At 62.0% G+C, this 16,935-nt stretch overlaps 2 protein-coding genes across 3 annotated transcripts; both read right to left on the reverse strand.

Annotated features, from left to right (window-relative positions):
- Positions 1-5,660: 5,660 nt before the first annotated feature.
- On the reverse strand, positions 5,661-7,826 carry LOC132368023 (epididymal-specific lipocalin-5-like). The gene is made up of 6 exons (XM_059926634.1): positions 7,731-7,826; positions 7,380-7,513; positions 6,737-6,816; positions 6,129-6,233; positions 5,804-5,905; positions 5,661-5,728 (listed from the first exon to the last, which is right to left on the reverse strand). Exons 1-6 carry the CDS (start codon positions 7,824-7,826, stop codon positions 5,703-5,705), a joined length of 543 nt encoding a protein of 180 aa, XP_059782617.1. The 3' UTR covers positions 5,661-5,702.
- Positions 7,827-9,169: 1,343 nt separating this feature from the next.
- Positions 9,170-12,269, reverse strand: LCN8 (lipocalin 8). 2 transcript variants are annotated; one of them, XM_059926632.1, is made up of 6 exons: positions 12,079-12,269; positions 10,972-11,102; positions 10,459-10,529; positions 10,043-10,147; positions 9,875-9,964; positions 9,170-9,294 (listed from the first exon to the last, which is right to left on the reverse strand). In XM_059926632.1, the coding sequence occupies exons 1-6, from the start codon at positions 12,160-12,162 to the stop codon at positions 9,188-9,190; spliced, it is 588 nt and encodes a 195-aa protein (XP_059782615.1). In that variant the 5' UTR covers positions 12,163-12,269; the 3' UTR covers positions 9,170-9,187. The 2 variants fall into 2 exon arrangements, with proteins under 2 accessions (XP_059782615.1, XP_059782616.1); XM_059926633.1 differs by having other exon boundaries at positions 9,170-9,777.
- Between the last annotated feature and the right edge of the window lie 4,666 nt (positions 12,270-16,935).

The raw sequence follows: 16,935 nt of genomic DNA on the forward strand, positions 1-16,935 counted from the left end.
GCTCTGCACACCAGCACACCTGCGCGGGGGCCCAAGGGTGAGCGAGCCCTCCAGCCCCTGGAAGCCTGTTTATATGGCTCTGAATGCACTGCTGTGGGCGGCCGCTAACCGCCGGGGCACCATCCTGGCCTCTCTTCTAGCAAGGTGGCAAAAGTACTGGGTGGTGGCGGGGGCGGGGGAATTAATCCTCCAGACGCGCCAGAGAGTGGGCAGTGGGCCCTGGGGAGCGTGTGCGAAGCCCCTCCTACGTAGACACCTTCGCGCCATCCCCGCTTCTCTCACTTGGAAGGTTCCAGAAGGAGCATTCAGCCCTCAGCGGCACCATCCCCTCCCCCGCCCCTCCCGGGAGCCAACAGTCTCTGGCTCAGTCTGGGCGGGCCAGGGACCCTGCCCTTGAACCCAGGCCAAGGTCATGTCTGAGGAGAGGGGCAAGAACAAGCAGCCCCTCCAGAAGCTGCAGCTTTGCGTATCTTTTGTCTTCATCCTTAAAAGTACTAAAAGTCCCCGCGCAGTTTTTGGAAAGTTCCCACCTCCTCCCTGCCCAGCCACCCTCCTGCTCTGCGGGCGCCGGCTCCTGCCCCATCATGGCAACACCCAGCGGAATGCCCTGTTCCTTCCGCCCGCCGCCCACCCGTCCGGACCTGCCCACTCTCTGGGCAGCCTCACCCTGCTGCCTCCTGCCCCTACTCACCATGACCCTGGCCAGGCCCCCAAGGCCGCATGGGAGCTCTCCCTGGGCCTGGGCTGCCCGCCCTGGGTCATCGGAGACCCTGCCTGGGCGTGAAGGGCAGGGGGCTCGGCAGGATCTGTCTGAGGCCCCGAAACCCAGGCGGAAGTAACTGGGAAGATGCCTTGCCGGGGTGGGGGACCCTGCACGCCACAGCTCCCAGACCCCTCTGCTGGTTGGCTTCCAGGGGTGCTGCGGACACAGGACAGGCAGGGTTTGGAAGGTGAGGGCAGATGAAGCCACCTGTCCTGCCGGGCCTTCCCAGGAGAGGAAAGCCACTCTGACTGCAAAACTCCGATGGACACGGAGCAGCTGCCAGGACGGGACCATAGGGCAGCACCGGGCTCAGGAGGAAGCTTCAGAAAAGCGTCACTTCTGGGAGGGAGGAGTGCTAGAAAGGGCAAGGGTGCCTTTCCTCACTGGGTAGCAGGAGTTAAAAAAACTCCTGTAAACATAAGACCCTTCAAGGACTTCCCTGGTGGCACAGTGGTTAAGAATCCGCCTGCCAATGCAGGGGACACAGGTTCGGGCCCTGGTCCAGGAAGATACCACATGCCATGGAGCAACTAAGCCTGTGCACCACAACTACTGAGCCTGCGCTCTAGAGCCCGCGAGCCATAACTACTGAGCCTGCATGCCACAACTACTGAAGCCCGCACATCTGGAGCCCGTGCTCCGCAACAAGAGAAGCCACCGCAATGAGAAGCCCGCGCACCAGGACGAAGGGTAGCCCCCGCTCGCCGCAACTAGAGAAAGCCCGCGTGCAGCAACGAAGACCCAATGCAGCCATAAATAAATAAATAAATAAATAAAATTTAAATACACAAACAAAGACCCTTCAAGACAAAAGAGAACCAAACTTCACACACACACGCACACACACAACCCGGTACCCAAAATGCCATTCATTAAAGAGAATTTTCTGCACTCACATTAGCAGATGCATATGAATTAGGAATCTTGTTAGTCACCCAAACTGCCAGCCCCATGCAGGAAATGAATAGACTTCAGTAGTCTTTATACTTTGCTCCTAGAAGAAGAAATCAAAATAAGAATGAAAGCACTTCCTCTAATGGAAATCCCACCGAGGGGAAAGGGGGGTGCGTGGAAAGCAGAATAAAACCGTAACATAACGTTCCAAACGGAATTAAATATGCTGAAGCTTTGAAGGGCATTAAAGGAACATCCTGAATGAAGAATTTTTTTAATTAACTAAGAGCAGAAATGAGCAAAAACAGGAAAGAATTAAGTAAGAGCTAATTGTGTTCAGGAAACAATTTGACTATTAGACTTTACTGATAAAGAAAAATTCTTCAGGGTCTCCAGGCAAAATGATCAAATCATTTTCAAGGGTGAGAGACATAAGCTGGCATCAAACTTCCAAGAGCAAACTACCAGGCAAGGCAAACAGAATTACACTCACAGCAGATGTGCACACACCACTTCAACAAAGGCAGGGCTAATGGACCCACTGCAGGTGAGGATAAAGAAGCCCTAAAAAATCTAGGACAGGTCTTGAGGGTTTAATATATAATTGTACTCTTGATAACAGAGAGTAAAACATGCACAAAATTGATTGGTCACAAAGAAAGCATCGATGAGTTCCACAGAGTAGAAATATTACAAACAACGTTCTCTGACCAAAACACAATAAAACTGGGACTTCCCTGGCAGTCCCGGGGTTAAGACTCTGTGCTTCCAATGCAGGGCATGTGGGTTTGATCCCTGGTCGGGGAACTAAGATCCCACATGCCATGCAGCACGGCCAAAAAAACCCCCAAAAACATAACAAAATACAGTAAAACTAGATTTTTTTTAACTTTCTATTTTAACAAATACTATTGGATGAAAGGAAAAATACAAACTGAAATTACAGGATTTATTTAAAATAAATATAATAAAAATACCATGTAATTCAGGGTCAGAGGAAACATCATAACCTTAAACACACCATTAAAAATAAAAGAATGAAACTAAATGCATTAAATTCCCAACTCCAAGAGCTGGACAAAGAACAAGATAAACCGTAGGATGTCACGAGGAAGGAAATAATAATGATAAAAGTGGGAAATAATAAATAGAGTATAGAGAACAGCAGATATAATTAATGAACCAAAGTCCTCATCCTTGGAAAAATGAACAGAATTTTTCTGTGAATTTGCAGAATTATTACCAAAATCATTAGTATTCTTTTTAAAAATAACAGAATTAACTAACATGAATAAGAAAAAATGGAGAGACCATAAATACATGAAGTAAGAAGTGACAAAAGGGTGGGAAGTGACCTTTGGGACAGAAGAAAAAAGTGTTGCATCAACAGAAAGTACTTTGCTGACCTCTAAGCAAATCACTTTGAAGTCCTCAATGAGATGGATAATTTTACAGGAAAATTCAGTTTGCCAAAATTTACCCTATTAGACAAAGAGATAGATCTATAGATAGATAGTAGATAGATGATAGATAGGTAGGTAGATAGATAGATAGATATAGATAGATAAAAGAGAAGCTATGAGGAAGGACTAGATTAATGGATGGCAGAATGGTACCCACGCGGGAATAGACGGGACAGTGGAGCAGAGTAAAAGTTCAGAATGTAAAGGCTGCTTTAGACCTTCATCTTCCAAATCCAACTCTGGCTCTTCTCAGGATCACTTTTTATTAACTTCTTTTTTTTAAACCATAGGTCGTATTTTCCTGTTTCTTTGTATGTGTAGTAACTTCTGTGCTAGACGTTACTGATGATGCATTGTAGAAGCCCTGGTCTCCATTATCACCCTCTGATTTGTGTCCCCCCACCCCCGCCAAGATCCTGTGCTAAAGCCCTCATGGCCCGATGTGGCCAAATTTGGCGTTAGGGCCTTTTAGGGGGTGATAAGTTTAAGTGAGGTCATAAGGGTAGGACCCTGATCCGGTAGGGCTAGCGCCCTCAGAAGAGGGAAGGGCACCAAAGATCTATCTCCGCGTGTCTGCAGAGAAGAGGCCAGCGGGGGACGCAGCAGGAAGGCCACCGTCCACAAGCCAACAAGGGGGTCTCACCAGACACCAGCCCTCTCAGCACCCTGATCTCAGGCTTCCAGCCTCCAGAAACCTGAGAAAGTAAACTCCTGTTGTTTCTGCACCACGCCCAGCAGGGTTCTGTGTTACGGAACCAAGCAGCCCAAGCCCAAGCAGACATCCTAGAACCTTCTATGGGGAAGTCCAGCTGAGGCAGACGACCTTGCTCCCTCGAGCTCTGGCCTGACAGATCTGGGGAAAAGTGCAAGTATTCCCCAAGCACCTCGAATGCGTCAGAATTCGGTCTCCAAACATCTGCCCTGTGGGTCTGTTGGGACTCGGTTCAGGATTTGCTAAGGCGAGTCCCAGGTAGGTCCTCCCTCAGGGCTGGTCCTTACTCCTGCAGGGCTTACTGGTGGCTGGCTGGACACCTGAGGGTCAGCAGGGTCTCTCCTCTCTGGCTGGACCAGCACCCCAGCCCCCCAGCCGTGCTTGGAACCCGGTCACGCTGCTCTGCACGTGGGTAGGGGGCTGACACCCGCCCACATTCTCTACCCTGCCCCAGCTGATGGAAGGGGGGGGGGGAATCACACATCACAGCGCAGGTCCTGGGGTGAGAGAATGCAGGGTGCCCCCAGGCACTGACGAAGGCTGGGCTGACCTGCGGGTGCGAGCCAGTGGGGGGCCAGAGGGCAGCCGTGGCTGAGGGCCTTGGACCCAATGCCCATGGATTTGAGTTCGGGGCAGTAGGGAGCCATGGGCGAAGGTAGACAGGCGCCGGCTGTGGTCACCTTTCATTTGAGAGGAGCTCTGCTCAGGGAGCCCAGCCTGGGGCTGCCTCTGGCTCTCAGGGACCAGAGAAGACCCTAGGAGTGTGGCAGACGGCGCCCCGTCCCCCTACCCCCGCACCGCCCCCAGGGCAGCCTGGCCTGCGGCTGACTGAGCCCCCTGCAGCGGGAGGTCCAGCCAGGGGTGGGACAGACATGGTCACAGTAAACCCAGGCCACCTGGGAGTTGGGTTTGCTGTCCTTTTTAGGGCAGCCACAGAAAACACACCCCAACCACTCCCACCTGTCACCCCTCGGCCCCAGGAAAGACTCGGGGCAGCGGGTTTGGCAGTAGAGTTTATTCAGAGCAGGTGCAGGCGGGCCCCCCAGGGCTGGGCGGCCAGGGGAGGCTGGGTGGGCGAGGCTCCGAGCATCCCGGATGGGGGCGGGGGCTCCTCTAGATCAGCTCCTGTGACACGGAAGGCCAGGGCCTCAGGGCGCTGCCTGGCCTCCGAGGACCCCGGGGGGCAGCAGTTGGAGCCACGGCCAGGAGTGGGTGTCCTAGCTGTGTGGCCTGGGCCTCAGTTTCTCTACCTGCAAAGCGGGGTAATAGTCCCAACCTCTCGGGGCCGTTGAGACAGAGGGGGTCGTGTAGCTGACGTGTTAGCACAGTGGGGGACCCGGGGAGCCCGAGAAGGGGCCCACAGGGCCTGTGCCCAACCCCCCTCCCCCCGGCAGGACCCTGCTGGATGGAAACGGGGAACGAGGGCCAGCCTCCTCCCCTCCCCGGCCCAGCCCTGCCCTACCCTTCCAGCCTCCAGGGTCCCCTCCTGGCAGCCTGATGTCACCACCCCGGAGGCCCAGGAACTAGAGCGAGCCGGGGCTCCCCTCAGGCCAGGACCCGGGTGGGGCTCAGACCGGGGCAAAGGCTTACCTCCCGGTAGAACAGGACAGAGTGAGGGGCTGCAGGACAGGTGCCCGGACCGCACTCTCAGCCCAGCCTCTTTGACCAGAGGAGGAGCTGGCCCAGAACAGACAGCTGACGGCCTCGACCCCCAGGCAGCCCCTCACGGCTCGGCCCGCTGTCTGGACCTCGGCTCTGTCTGCCCCAGACAGCCCCACCGCCCCTCAGACCCCAAACTCCTCTTCCAGGCGTGATGGGAAGGCCTGGTGGACGGAGCCCCAGCCTCAGAGTCAGGGCAGGACCTCACCGCCTAGGGCAGCAAGTTCACGCAGGTCACTGTGGAGAAGAGAAGACGGTGACACGGGGAGATGGGTGCCAGGAGAGAGGCCTCCCCGGGGCCCGGACACTCACGGTCCTTGGAGAGCAGCTGCACGCCCACTGCTGACAGCCCGTGCTCCAGGGCCTTTACGAGGAACCTGTCCGTGGCTTTTTCGTTGTGTTCCACCATCCGGCCTGCGAGGAAGGGTTGCCGCTGGCTGGGGGGGCACAGGAGGAGACTGGAGCCACAGACACTCTCCCTGCCCTGTCCTGTGCCCCTTCCTGCCCTACCCCGTCCCCCTCCCTGTCCTGTCCCTTTCCCTGCCTGTCCCACCCATCCCATCCACCTCCGAGCCCTCTCCTGCCCCCTCTCTGGGCTGGGACAGGGCAGAGGTAAAGATTCCCCCCGTGGGCTCACTATAAAGTTTCAGGACACTGTGGGCCTTCCCTCCTTTGCGGAAGACAACGTTCATGATGGCATACGTCTTGCAGTCCGTGGCCACCACAGTGACCTCTTTGCCTCCTGGGAAATGAACCAAACACAGGCCTGCCAGGCTCTGGGTGGGGACCTCCCACGGGCCACGCCCCTGGGCGCACCCCCGCCTTGTGAAGGACACACACACACGGTGGGCAGGGAACCCCGCTGACCAGGACAGGGAGACGCCCGATCAACATTGTCAGGGATTTCAGAGAGGAGGTCCTGGCAGCTGAGGCCAGAGGCTGGGGGCTGGGGACGGCGGCTGGGGGGCTTCCATGCGGGCTTTGCACTGAGCCTCGCGCCGAGGGCTCCGGGCCGGGTGACCGGGAGCGCCCCACGGAGGTCAGGTCCCCACAGGAAGACCCTCGGTGCCCAGTGTGGCGGAGCAAGGGCCACATGTGGCGGGACACAGCGTCCCCACCCGGTCCAGTCCACAGGGAAGGCACGGCTGGAGGATCCCAGCCTGCTGGGCACCACGCTGACCTCCAGGCTGAGCGGAGTGAGGGCAGGGAGCGAGGACAGGGCCCCCCGCAGGCAGCTCGCCTTACCCGACTCCATAGGAAGCTTGAACTTCCTGGGGGCGTCCCCCTTCACAGCCTGGCTCTTCTCCTTCACACAGCGGCTCACGCTGCAAAGAGCAGACGCCTGCCAGCCCAGCAGCCTCCAGCCCCGCCACGCCATTGCTCTGGGCCAGGGGCAGCCCCGAGACCACCCGGGAGCCCCCAGCCACCCGGCCGGGCAGGAGGAGACTGCCCTCTGGGAACAAACTTCTCCTGCAGCGAAAGTGTGCCCACCTCTGAGGCTCAGACTAGGGGTCCTCGGAGGGGCCAGAGACACCTCCCCAGCCCGTACACGTGCTGGGGAGGTGGCCAGGCCGGGGGCGTGCGAGCCTGCAGGCAGCACGGGCTCGTCCACAGTGCCTGGGCTGGGGCAGCCTCGCGGGGATGCCCCGACACCCGGCAGGGAGGGGTCCCGGGCGGTGGGGCTAGAGGCCGAGCCCCAGCCCGCACTGGCCCTGAGGCTGCAGGTCACCTCATCAACCGTCTTAGAGAATGACGGCCCCGGGACTCCTGCTCTGCTCTGCGGACCCCTCGTCTGGGAAGGGTTGTACCCCCAGTGTCCTTCTACCCAAAACCCACCCTCATCCCAGCAGGGTGACCGCGTGGCACAGGGGAGGGAGGCGCCACTCACTGGTCAGACACGGAGGCCAGGGCCAGGTGTGGCCCCTCCTGCTCCACCATTACGGCCCCCATCTTCTTCGTCCGGGGCGAGCCCTGGGGCTCCAGGTTGGGAGCGAAGGCAATCTCGTACCAGATACCTGAAAACTGGGGGGACGGAGAGCTGGAGGGGGGCTGCCCCGGGGGAGCCGCAGCCCGGATCAAGGGCCACCCCCGACCACAGGGCAGGACAGTGGTCCGGGAAATCCCGGGGCCCCGCACGCTGCGGAGCTGGCAGGGGCTCCAGAGGCAGCAGGCCCTGCAGGGTCTCCCAGGCACGCCGGGGCGGGCCTGTCCCCCACGGCAGGCACCCTGACCCGGCCACCTGGGCAAAGTCGAAGTCCTTCAGGCTCAAGTCCTCCACACCGGCCGCCAGCGCCACGAACAGCCCCAGCAGGGCTGCGAGCACCTCGCCCCTCATGTCTGGGAGGCGGGGGCTGGGGCCAGCTCCCCAAAGCCGCAGGACACGGGCCTCGGCACCAGTCCAGGCTTATACCCTTCCCTGTGGGCCTCGGGGAAGGCACAGGCTGGCTTCATTACGCGGTCTGGCAGCTCGCGGCTGCCCACCAGCCGGCGGGGTCAGGCCCGAGGGGGACCCGCCCACGGGGCGCGGGTGTCGCCCAGGCTCCCTCCTGTGTTCATTCACCTGATCCGCTCGCCTGCAGGCTGGGCCCAGGCCGCCCAGGTGCTCAGACCACGTCCCGTGGCCAGAGGGGCCTCCAGGGCCCCAGGCTCCAGGGTGAGGAGATGGGGACATGAAAGGGCACGAGGTGCCCTGGGAAGCACTTTGGGAATGTGTGCTGAGGGAGTTCGGCGGGCAGGGCCCCTCACAGCAGCAGGACCCAGCAGGAGCCCTCAGCAGCACCCAGGTGGCTGGCTTGGGGCGCAGTACACGGCCCACCTGGGAGCCCCGGGCATGCTCAGGACGCGGGCGCGTGCCCCCCAGGGCCTGCCAGCTGAGCAGGCACGGGCCCGGTCAGCGGGGCAGGACCAAGGACATGGGTGCCCACGCGACGCTGACGCTGTGTAGCCCAGCCCACCCCGGGCTGCGGGCAGCGAGGAGCGGGCCAGGACGTCCTGACGCCTCCAGCCCTGCTGGCCGACTGAGTCCTTTGAAGAAGCCACACGCTCAGCAATTGGCCAATCAGCAGCAACCTGCCGACCAGACAGCGGCCAAAGGCAGCCCCACCTGCTGGTACCCGCTTTTCACCCACAGGATCGTTCCCCCAGGCGGGGACAGCGTCTCCCCATCTTACGGGTGAAGAGCTTCACCGGCAGAGGGCGGAAGGCACTCGTCCGAGTCCACGCAGCAGACACGCGGCGGCTCTTGTAATCCCAGCTGCCCTCTTTGCCCTTGACCCCACCCCACCTCCAAGTGCCACAGCCGTCCTCACAGGCAGACAGGCCGGGTGAGGGCTTCCCAGCACACAGCAGACAGTAGCCAAGCCAGAGGGGTGGGGGAGAGACAGAGGAACAGAGACAGAGAGAGAGATAGACACAGAGAGGCAGAGACAGAGAGACCGAGAGAGAATACGAGGGGGGCAGGGTGGGAGAGCTGCACACGGAATGCAGAAATGACTCCTGGGGTCCCTGCTCCAAGGAGAGCTGAGTGGTTGTGCCCCTGCAGATGGAGCAGGGCCTCACGGTGCTCGACTCAACCCACCTCCTCATGGCAGAAGCTCCAGGGCAGCTGGTTTCACCTCTGTTGACCCCGCCACCTCCACCTGTCACCCCTCGGCCCCAGGAAAGACTCGAGGCAGCGGGTTTGGCAGTAGAGTTTATTCAGAGCAGGTGCAGGCGGGCCCCCCAGGGCTGGGCGGTCAGGGGAGGCTGGGTGGGCGGAGCTCCGAGCATCCCGGATGGGGGCAGGGGCTCCTCTAGATCAGCTCCTGTGACACAGAAGGCCAGGGCCTCAGGGTGCCGCCCGGCCTCCGAGGACCCCAGGGGTCAGCGGTTGGAGCCACGGCCAGGAGTGGGTGTCCTAGCTGTGTGACCTGGGCCTCAGTTTCTCTACCTGCAAAGTGGGGTGATAGTCCCAACCTCTCGGGGCCGTTGAGACAGAGGGGGTCGTGCAGCTGACGTGTTAGCACAGTGGGGGACCCGGGGAGCCCGAGAAGGGGCCCACAGGGCCTGCGCCCACCCCACCGCCCCCAGCAGGACCCTGCTGGATGGAAACGGGGGATGAGGGCCAGCCTCCTCCCCTCCCTGGCCCAGCCCTGCCCTCCCCCCCGCCCCAGCCTCCAGGGTCCCCTTCTGGCAGCCTGGTGTCACCACCCCGGAGGCCTAGGGGCTCCCCTCAGGCCGGGACTCGGGCGGGGCTCAGCGCAGACAGGGGCAAAGGCTCGCCTCCTTCAGGAGCTTGGCACACCTCCCTGTGGGACGGGACAGTGTGAGGGACTGCGGGACAGGTGCCCGGACCCCACCCTGGGGGCCCCTAGCCCAGCACCCACCCCAAGGTCTGGGGCTCACCGTGCCGGGCCACCAGGTACAGCCCCGTGTCTGCGGTCAACTCCCGGAACTTCCAGAAGCCTGGTTCATACTCGCCCTCAAGGCTCCGAGCTGTGGGAGCACAGGGGCCTGGGCTGGGCGGTCCCCAGGAGGACCACAGCGGCCCCGCACCCCCCAGGGGCAGCTTACTGAAATACTTGAGCACGTGGAACTCCTTGTCCCGCCAGTGGAGGGACACCCTCAGGATGGCGAACTGTTCGTAGTCTGTGTCTATCACCTGGATCTCCCTGTGGCCTGTGCAAGCAAGTGGGAGAGACAGGCCTGGGCGGACCGGGCACCCTCGGGGTGGGCGGACCTCAGAGGCCAGGGTCGGCAGGGCCAGACTCCATCCTCTCCCCACCCAGCCGGGACCCTCTCGGGATGCCAGGGTGGGGTAGGGGAGGACTAGAGCGGCCCTGGCAGGATGACCAGTCTCTTGATGGGAGAACGGGCGTCTGGGGCACGAGGAGGAGTGCAGGGAACAGCATGAGGAACAGCATGGCCAAGCATAGCCGGTGCGCAGGGCCAGAGGGCTGTGAGTGCCGCAACAAGGAAACGGCTCTTACCAGGAAAAACAAATCTCCCCGAAACATTTACTTCTGAGCTCACTATTTGTTCAGTCTCACAACTTCCTGAGCTGAGAGGCAGGAAAGTGCTCATTAGGAAAATGCCAGCCTGCATTCCTTCTGCTGGGCACACTTCCAGGGCGGGGGGTGTTGGGGGGGGTGGGTGCGTGTCTTCAGGAAGGGCTCTGGCAGTGTGTCCGTCCCCAGGAGAGCCTGGAGCAGGACAAGGAGGGCAGAGGCACAGGATGGGACCGTGCCAGCCTCTCACCCAAGGATTCTGTGACCTCCAGAGAGCCACCTACCCCTAAGTGCATTTTCCTTTCTTGTAAACAGATGGGGCTTCATTAAGACCCCGTGCTTTTATTTGGGAGAAGATGCAGCTCTAGGAGCCTGGGGGTCTGGTCTCAGGGGAGGGTCAAGATAGACACAGGGAGGCCTGGTCCACCCAAGTGACAATGAAGTCCGCATCCACAGCTGCAGCCGGTGCAGCCGGGCTATGCCCAGGCCCCTTACCTATTATACGCAGCCTTCACGGTCAGCTCCTCCCCACTCAAGGTCAGGAACAAGGCCTCCAGCCTCTTTGGGGTCTGCAGTGCCAGGTATTGGCTGGAGGCCACCCCAACTTCCCGCCAGAACCCTGCAATCTAGAGAAAGGGGCCGGAGCCAAGCCCGTCTCGGGCAGACGGACAGAGACCCCACCCCTGGGCCCCAGGAGGCAGACCCCTCTCCCCGGACCTCCCAGGCAGGGATCTGGCAGGCTCTGAAGCAGCAAGTTGTCGGCCTTCTGAGGGGTCCCTTGGGGGGCGACAGGGCGAGCCCCTCCCCACACAGGCCTGTCTGCAGTTGCCACAGGGCTGGATCTCAACCTCCAAGGGGAACCAGCCTCGCTGCCGCCTGTCCTCGGGGACGGGACGCCAGGGGCACTGGTGGTTAGAGCCTGAGAGAGGGGGGCTGGAGAGGGCCAGCCGAATGTGGCAGCCTCCGGGAAGCGCTGGCCAGCAGCGCTGCCCCCGCGGAAGAGGCCCGGCTCTGCCCGACCAGGCTGGGGGACCGAGCGCCTGCCGCAGAAACGGCCACCCGGAGCCCAGGCCTTCCATCTGAAACTTTTGAAAACTGATCATTTTTGCAAGAGAAACGAATCCATGTCCGACATTTGTCACTTCTGAGCCTGCTGATGTGCTCCTGGCCCAGCAGCCGACACAGAGCCGGCGAAGAAGGAACTTGGGCAAAGAAGCATCGGGTTGGAAACCAAAGCCCGCGGCCGAGGTCTCCGCACCAGGAAAGCCTCCTCTGGCTCCTACACTGTGCGGGGTCAGAGGGTACAGGGGGGACCCCACACCCTGGAGACCCCAGAGGACCAGCCGGCCGGGCTGAGGACACAGGCCTGCCCACAGGAGGCCCTGAGGGAGGGCGCCGCCCCTGCCCAGCCCTGGGCACTTGCCTCACACCCACTCGCTAGGAGAGGAGAGACCAGGCGGGGCTGAGCTCAGACACCCCACCACCTGCCCTCACAGGGCTGGCCTGGGTGAGTCCTGGGGCCCCGACGCAGCTGCCCAGCATCAGCTGGGGCGCAGGAGGGGCCTGGAGTAGCTGCACACGCGGGCCCAGAAAGAAAGCCACCTTCTGCAGGTCCAGGTCCTGCGCGGTCATTTCCACCTGCAGCAGGATAATGCCCAGGACGGCGCTCAGCAGCCCGGCCTCCATCGAGGGTCTGTGCTCCCCGCTCCTGTGGCCCCCGCACCCGGGTTTATATCGGGAGGGAGAGCTGGCAGGTGGCGCAATCACCCAAGAGTGTCCTCGGCGACCTTGGCCTCCAAATGCTCAGGGGGCGTGCATCCGGCCCCGTGACACCCACAGCCCCGGGGAGGGGCTGGGGGTGTGGCCTGTACTAGAGCAGCCGGCGCCACCCCCTCCCTGGCCTGGGGCTGATGGTGGACACTGCGGCGGGGCCCACCTGGGGGCTAAGAGCAGGACAAGGCCCCCCCCCCCCACCTGCACGGGGGTGACCCAGGACCGCATCTCCCACCCCGGGGGCGCTGACGGGATGGATACACCAAGCCCAGACCCCCAGGGGCTCAGAGTTCCACACGCACACCCGGGCCCTCCTCCCAGGAAACCTGGTGGTTTTCAGGCTCTTTCTGATGGCTCTTGGGACAAGTGGGCGTGCGCTCCACGGGCCTGGACCGCAGAGCCGAGTGGGGGGTCCTCCCCCGGGTGGGGGAAACGATGGCGGGGGGTGCGAAGCTTGCGTGGGAAAGGTCGTTCCCTGCAGAGGGAGCAGCGCCTGAAAGGCACAGAGGCCCAGTGGGAGGGGAGGGCCCACGGGAGGCGGCAGTGGGGCGCGGTGGGGTCGCACCAGCCCCGCGAGCCTCTGCAGGCGCCAGGGGGCCAGCAGCGGCTCCGCCTCCTTCTTGTGCCGGGGGCCTCCCCCACCCGGACAGGACCCACCCCACCCCATGCGTCCACACCGCACAGCGCAGTGGGGCCCGCAGCCCAGAAGGCCGGCCCCGGGGACACCCTGTCCGGCTTGCGCTCCACGGCCCATGAGCCGCCAGCGTCCACCTCCTCCCCTCCAGGCCCCAGGCCCCCGACCACCCCCAAAGCGTTTCTCCTGGGCTCAGGACCAGATGACAAGCACGTCAAGGTGAAGATGGAGTCAGGCTTCCTGGGCACCAGCCCCAGCCCTCCAGCCGTGTAACCTGGGCGAGCTGCTCTGCCTCAGTTTCCCCACCCGTCATGACAGTGAAGCAGAGCAGCAGGGGTCAGGTGCCCAAGAGGGGTTCCAGGGTGCCCAAAGCAACCGCTACCCAGATCAGCAACCCTGGTCCCTGGCCGGTGGGGGGCAGCCTTCCCACCTTCGAGGCCAAAAAAGCCCACCCGGGAACGGCTCCAGGCTTGGTCAGCTCAAAGGGGAGGCCTGCTCACCAGTGGCAGCTTGACTGGCCAGCTTGACCCCGGACGCAGCACTATCTCCAACAAAGCCTGTGGGGTTGGGTCACAGGTATGGGGGTCAAGCTAGGACAGGGCAGCTCAGAGACCAGGGGGGCCATCCAACAAGCAGGAGCAGCAGGGGCCCCCGAGGAGGCTGAGCGCCGGCTGACCCAGGCCCCGGGCTGAGCCCAGAACCGGGCTGAGGAGCCAGGGCCCCCCCGGGGGCTCGGCCAGGCAGGAGAGGGAGGGCAGGAAGCGTGGGGGTCACCCACTGTCTCGGGGTGGCCAGGGCCAGGATGAGGACAGATGCACTCAGGGCTAATGGCTTCCAGCTCCGGCCCCGCGAGGGCTGCAAGACGCCGGCGAGCAATGAAGCGGGACGTCCAGCGCCCTCCTGCCCCACCGCAGGCCTGGCCCTTTGAAGTGTGTGCACCGGACAGAACTGAACGCTCTGAGCTCCACTGGGCACGACGTCGGGGCGGGAGCGGCAACGTCCTCCGGGTGGGGGGCTCCCCTGGTCCCACACCTCGTGGGGGGTCAGCACAGAGCCCAGGCCCTGGAACCTGGCCACCGGCCCTGGATCCCAGCCTGGCCTCTTGCTGGGCAAGTGGCCGTCCTCTCTGTGCCTCAGTTTCCTCATCTGGGCCCAGGGGTCCATCAAGGAGCGCTCAGGCGGGGCCGGAGGGCGGGGCTTGGACTGCACTGGCCATGACCGTGACCCATTCCCAAGCCTCACAGAGGTTCACATGACTTGCCCAAGGCCACGGTCACACCAATACCAAGAGGGAAACCCCAACAAGCGCCACCCCGCAGCCCCGCTGCCTCCGGGCCTGTGGAGGGGAATCTGTGCACCTCGAGGAGACCCAGCCGCAGGGCTGGGCTGCACAGGGCACCTCGGCTTCCCCACAGGTGCCATGAACCCACGGGGGCTGGGCGGGGGCACCGGACGCTGCCTGTGGTTGCCGCCCCCACAGGTGCCATGAACCCACGGGGGCTGGGCGGGGGGCACTGGATGCTGCCTGTGGTTGCGGCCCCCACAGGTGCCACTCTTGGCTGGCGCCTCCTGCCCTCAGCCAGGAGTCCAGCAGCCAGAGTCTCTGTCCTCAGCCCCCGAGCCTCCCTGCCTCAGTGGCCCCAGGAGCCCGGGTCAAGGCAGGGCCCGCTGTGCCCTCCCTGACGGTCTCTCCAAAGAGGCGAGGGGCCTCAAAACTGCAGAATCTGTTTATTGAGTGGAAGGGGGGAGGCCCAAGGAGCTGCCTGCGGAGCACAGGGGATGGGGAGGCCAGGAGGGCCTTGGGTCCAGACGACTCCGGGTGACAAGGCCTGTTGCTCCGGCTCACCCTGCACAGACAGGAAAGGTCTGGTCACTCCTGGAACACCCCGAGCTGCCCCCCTCATGCAGCAGGGCCCCCCAATTTACTCATCACCAGAAAGGCCAGTGCAAGTGGATCCTGCTGCCAAAATTTCTGCAAATGTGGAAACGCACCCCCAGTGCCGCCCCCGCCCCCCGAGGGCCCAGGCTGGAGGCCGCCCAAGCACCAGCGCCGCCCCTGCCCCGGGCTCCTGGGGACCCAGCCACTCTCCCCAGGGCCTCGCTCACTCCCTGGTTAGCAGTGAGGGGCTGGCGCGGCAAGAAAGCCCCAGAATGGCCACTAAACCATGCCGGACCCCACAGACTCAGCACCTGAGAGGGGGTCCACATGGGGCACTTTACTCCGAAAGCTGCTTTTTCTAACATAATCCTGGAGGGTGGGGCACAGAGCAGGAAGACAGGTTCACACCTTCCGCAGCTAGAACCTTCCTGAGGGTGATGTGACACGATCCCTAACCGCCCTCCTCGCACCCAGTGACATTGCTGAAACAAGCTCCCATGTGACAGGACACAGGGCTGGGGTCCTGGGCAGGGTCATCCAGACCCGCAGAAAGACGCAGCAGCCCCGGCGTCCCCAGGCCGGCCAGGAGAGCAGGTGCGGTGAAGGCCTGTGAAGGCCGGAGGGGCACTGCCCGCGGGCCACTCAGGAAGCCCCCACCGAGCGACATCTGATCCTGCCAGGAGAGGCTGCAGGGGCGCCTCCCAATGCTGGCGACTGTCACGTCGCGTCCCTTATTTATTGTTTTACATAGGCTCCCAAATTCTTCACGATGAACACGGGTGAGGGGCCCGATGGTTTCCTGGTGTCCACTTTGGGAGAAGGTGTCCCCAAGAGCCCACCTGCATCCGTGTCCCAAGGGCTCCCGGGGACCCAGCCCTGTGATGGCAGCAACCCAGAAGGCTGCCTCGTGGGACCCTCAGGAAGCGAACGAGGACAGGGGATTCCAAGGCAGGACCCAGTGTCCCAGGGGTAAGCCAGGGGCTACGGGGACACAGAATGTACTGGGTTGGACCGTCTCCCCACAAATTCAAGTCCACTTGGAACTCTGAAAGTGATCTTATTTGGAAATAAGGTCTTTGCAGATGTAATTAGTTCAGGATCTCGAGATGAGATAACCCTAGATTTAGGGTGGGCCCTACATCCAATGACTGATGTCCTTATAAGAAGAGGGAAATCTGGCCAGGTAACAACGGACGCAGAGGTGGGAGTGATGGGTCTACAGGTCAAGGAACACCAAGGATTACCAGCACCACTAGAAGCTGGAAGAGTCTGGGATTCTCCCCTACGGCCTCCAGACGGAACCAGCCCTGCCCACAACCTGATTCTGGACCTCTGGCCTCTAGTCTGTGAGAGAGTAAATTTCTGTTGTTTTAAGCCACCCAGTTTGTGGTAGTTTGTTATGGCAGCCCTAGGTAATCAGGAGAGGCTCCCTGGAAGAGGCGATGTGTCAGCTGAGGCCTGGCGCACACAGGTGAGTGTCCAGGCAGAACAATGGATGTTGGCGGGGGTCTGCACCTGCAGACCTCAGAAGGTGAGAGGGCAAGAGGCATGGCGAGAAGGGGCAGCCCACATGCACAGGCCCTGGAGAACGGCAGGGAGGAGTTACCCTGGCCCCCACCTGGGAAGGGCCACGGTGGGTCTCCCGAGCTGTCAGGGTGCTTCCTTGCCCCCGAGGAGCACGCATCTGTAGAAAGGCAGAGGGTCTGTGAGAGGCTGGGCTGGCTGGGAATGCCCACTTGCTCCTGGGACCTGCCCGGGACAGCCCCCCACAGAGCGTGGGGCCCCCGGCCCCCGACTGCCCCAAACATCTCCCTCATGTGTGTTACGGGGAAGGGCGGGGTGTGAAGAAGAGTGGCTGGAACGGCTGCCAACCCATCCTTAGAAGAGAAGGCCACCTCCTGCCTGTACCTCCCAGGACTCCGGAAAGGGGGCGGGGCAGGGCTTGGTGGGGCGGGGTTTCCCACAGGGCGGGGCTCGGCGGTACCTGACTTGGGCAGCGTGACCACCATGTCATCCGGCAGCCCCACCGTCGGGTAGAAGTCCTGGAAGGCCTTCAAGGCCTGGGGGCTCGCTTCCTGGGTCCGGCCTGGGGCCGAACAGGGGTCCCTGTGAACCCCTGTGGCTCACAGAGGTGAGAGAGAAGGGCAGATGAGGGTCTCCTGGCCTCACTGCA

The sequence above is a fragment of the Balaenoptera ricei genome, chromosome 6 (assembly GCF_028023285.1).
Source record: "Balaenoptera ricei isolate mBalRic1 chromosome 6, mBalRic1.hap2, whole genome shotgun sequence".
NCBI lineage: Eukaryota > Metazoa > Chordata > Mammalia > Artiodactyla > Balaenopteridae > Balaenoptera > Balaenoptera ricei.

Bases quoted from the DNA above. Each gene is read 5' to 3' on its own strand.
- LOC132368023 (XM_059926634.1), bottom strand. From the start codon at position 7,826: ATGAGGGGCGAGGTGCTCGCAGCCCTGCTGGGGCTGTTCGTGGCGCTG. The intron at 6,817-7,379 runs GTGAGTGGCGCC...TGCTCTTTGCAG, and splicing joins CTGGCCTCCGTGTCTGACCA to CGTGAGCCGCTGTGTGAAGG. The intron at 5,729-5,803 runs GTGAGTGTCCGG...TCTTCTCCACAG, and splicing joins GCAGCTGCTCTCCAAGGACC to TGACCTGCGTGAACTTGCTG.
- LCN8 (XM_059926632.1), bottom strand. From the start codon at position 12,162: ATGGAGGCCGGGCTGCTGAGCGCCGTCCTGGGCATTATCCTGCTGCAG. The intron at 9,965-10,042 runs GTAAGCTGCCCC...GTGCTCCCACAG, and splicing joins CCACGTGCTCAAGTATTTCA to CTCGGAGCCTTGAGGGCGAG. The intron at 9,295-9,874 runs GTGAGCCCCAGA...TCTGTGTCACAG, and splicing joins GTACCTGGTGGCCCGGCACG to GAGCTGATCTAGAGGAGCCC.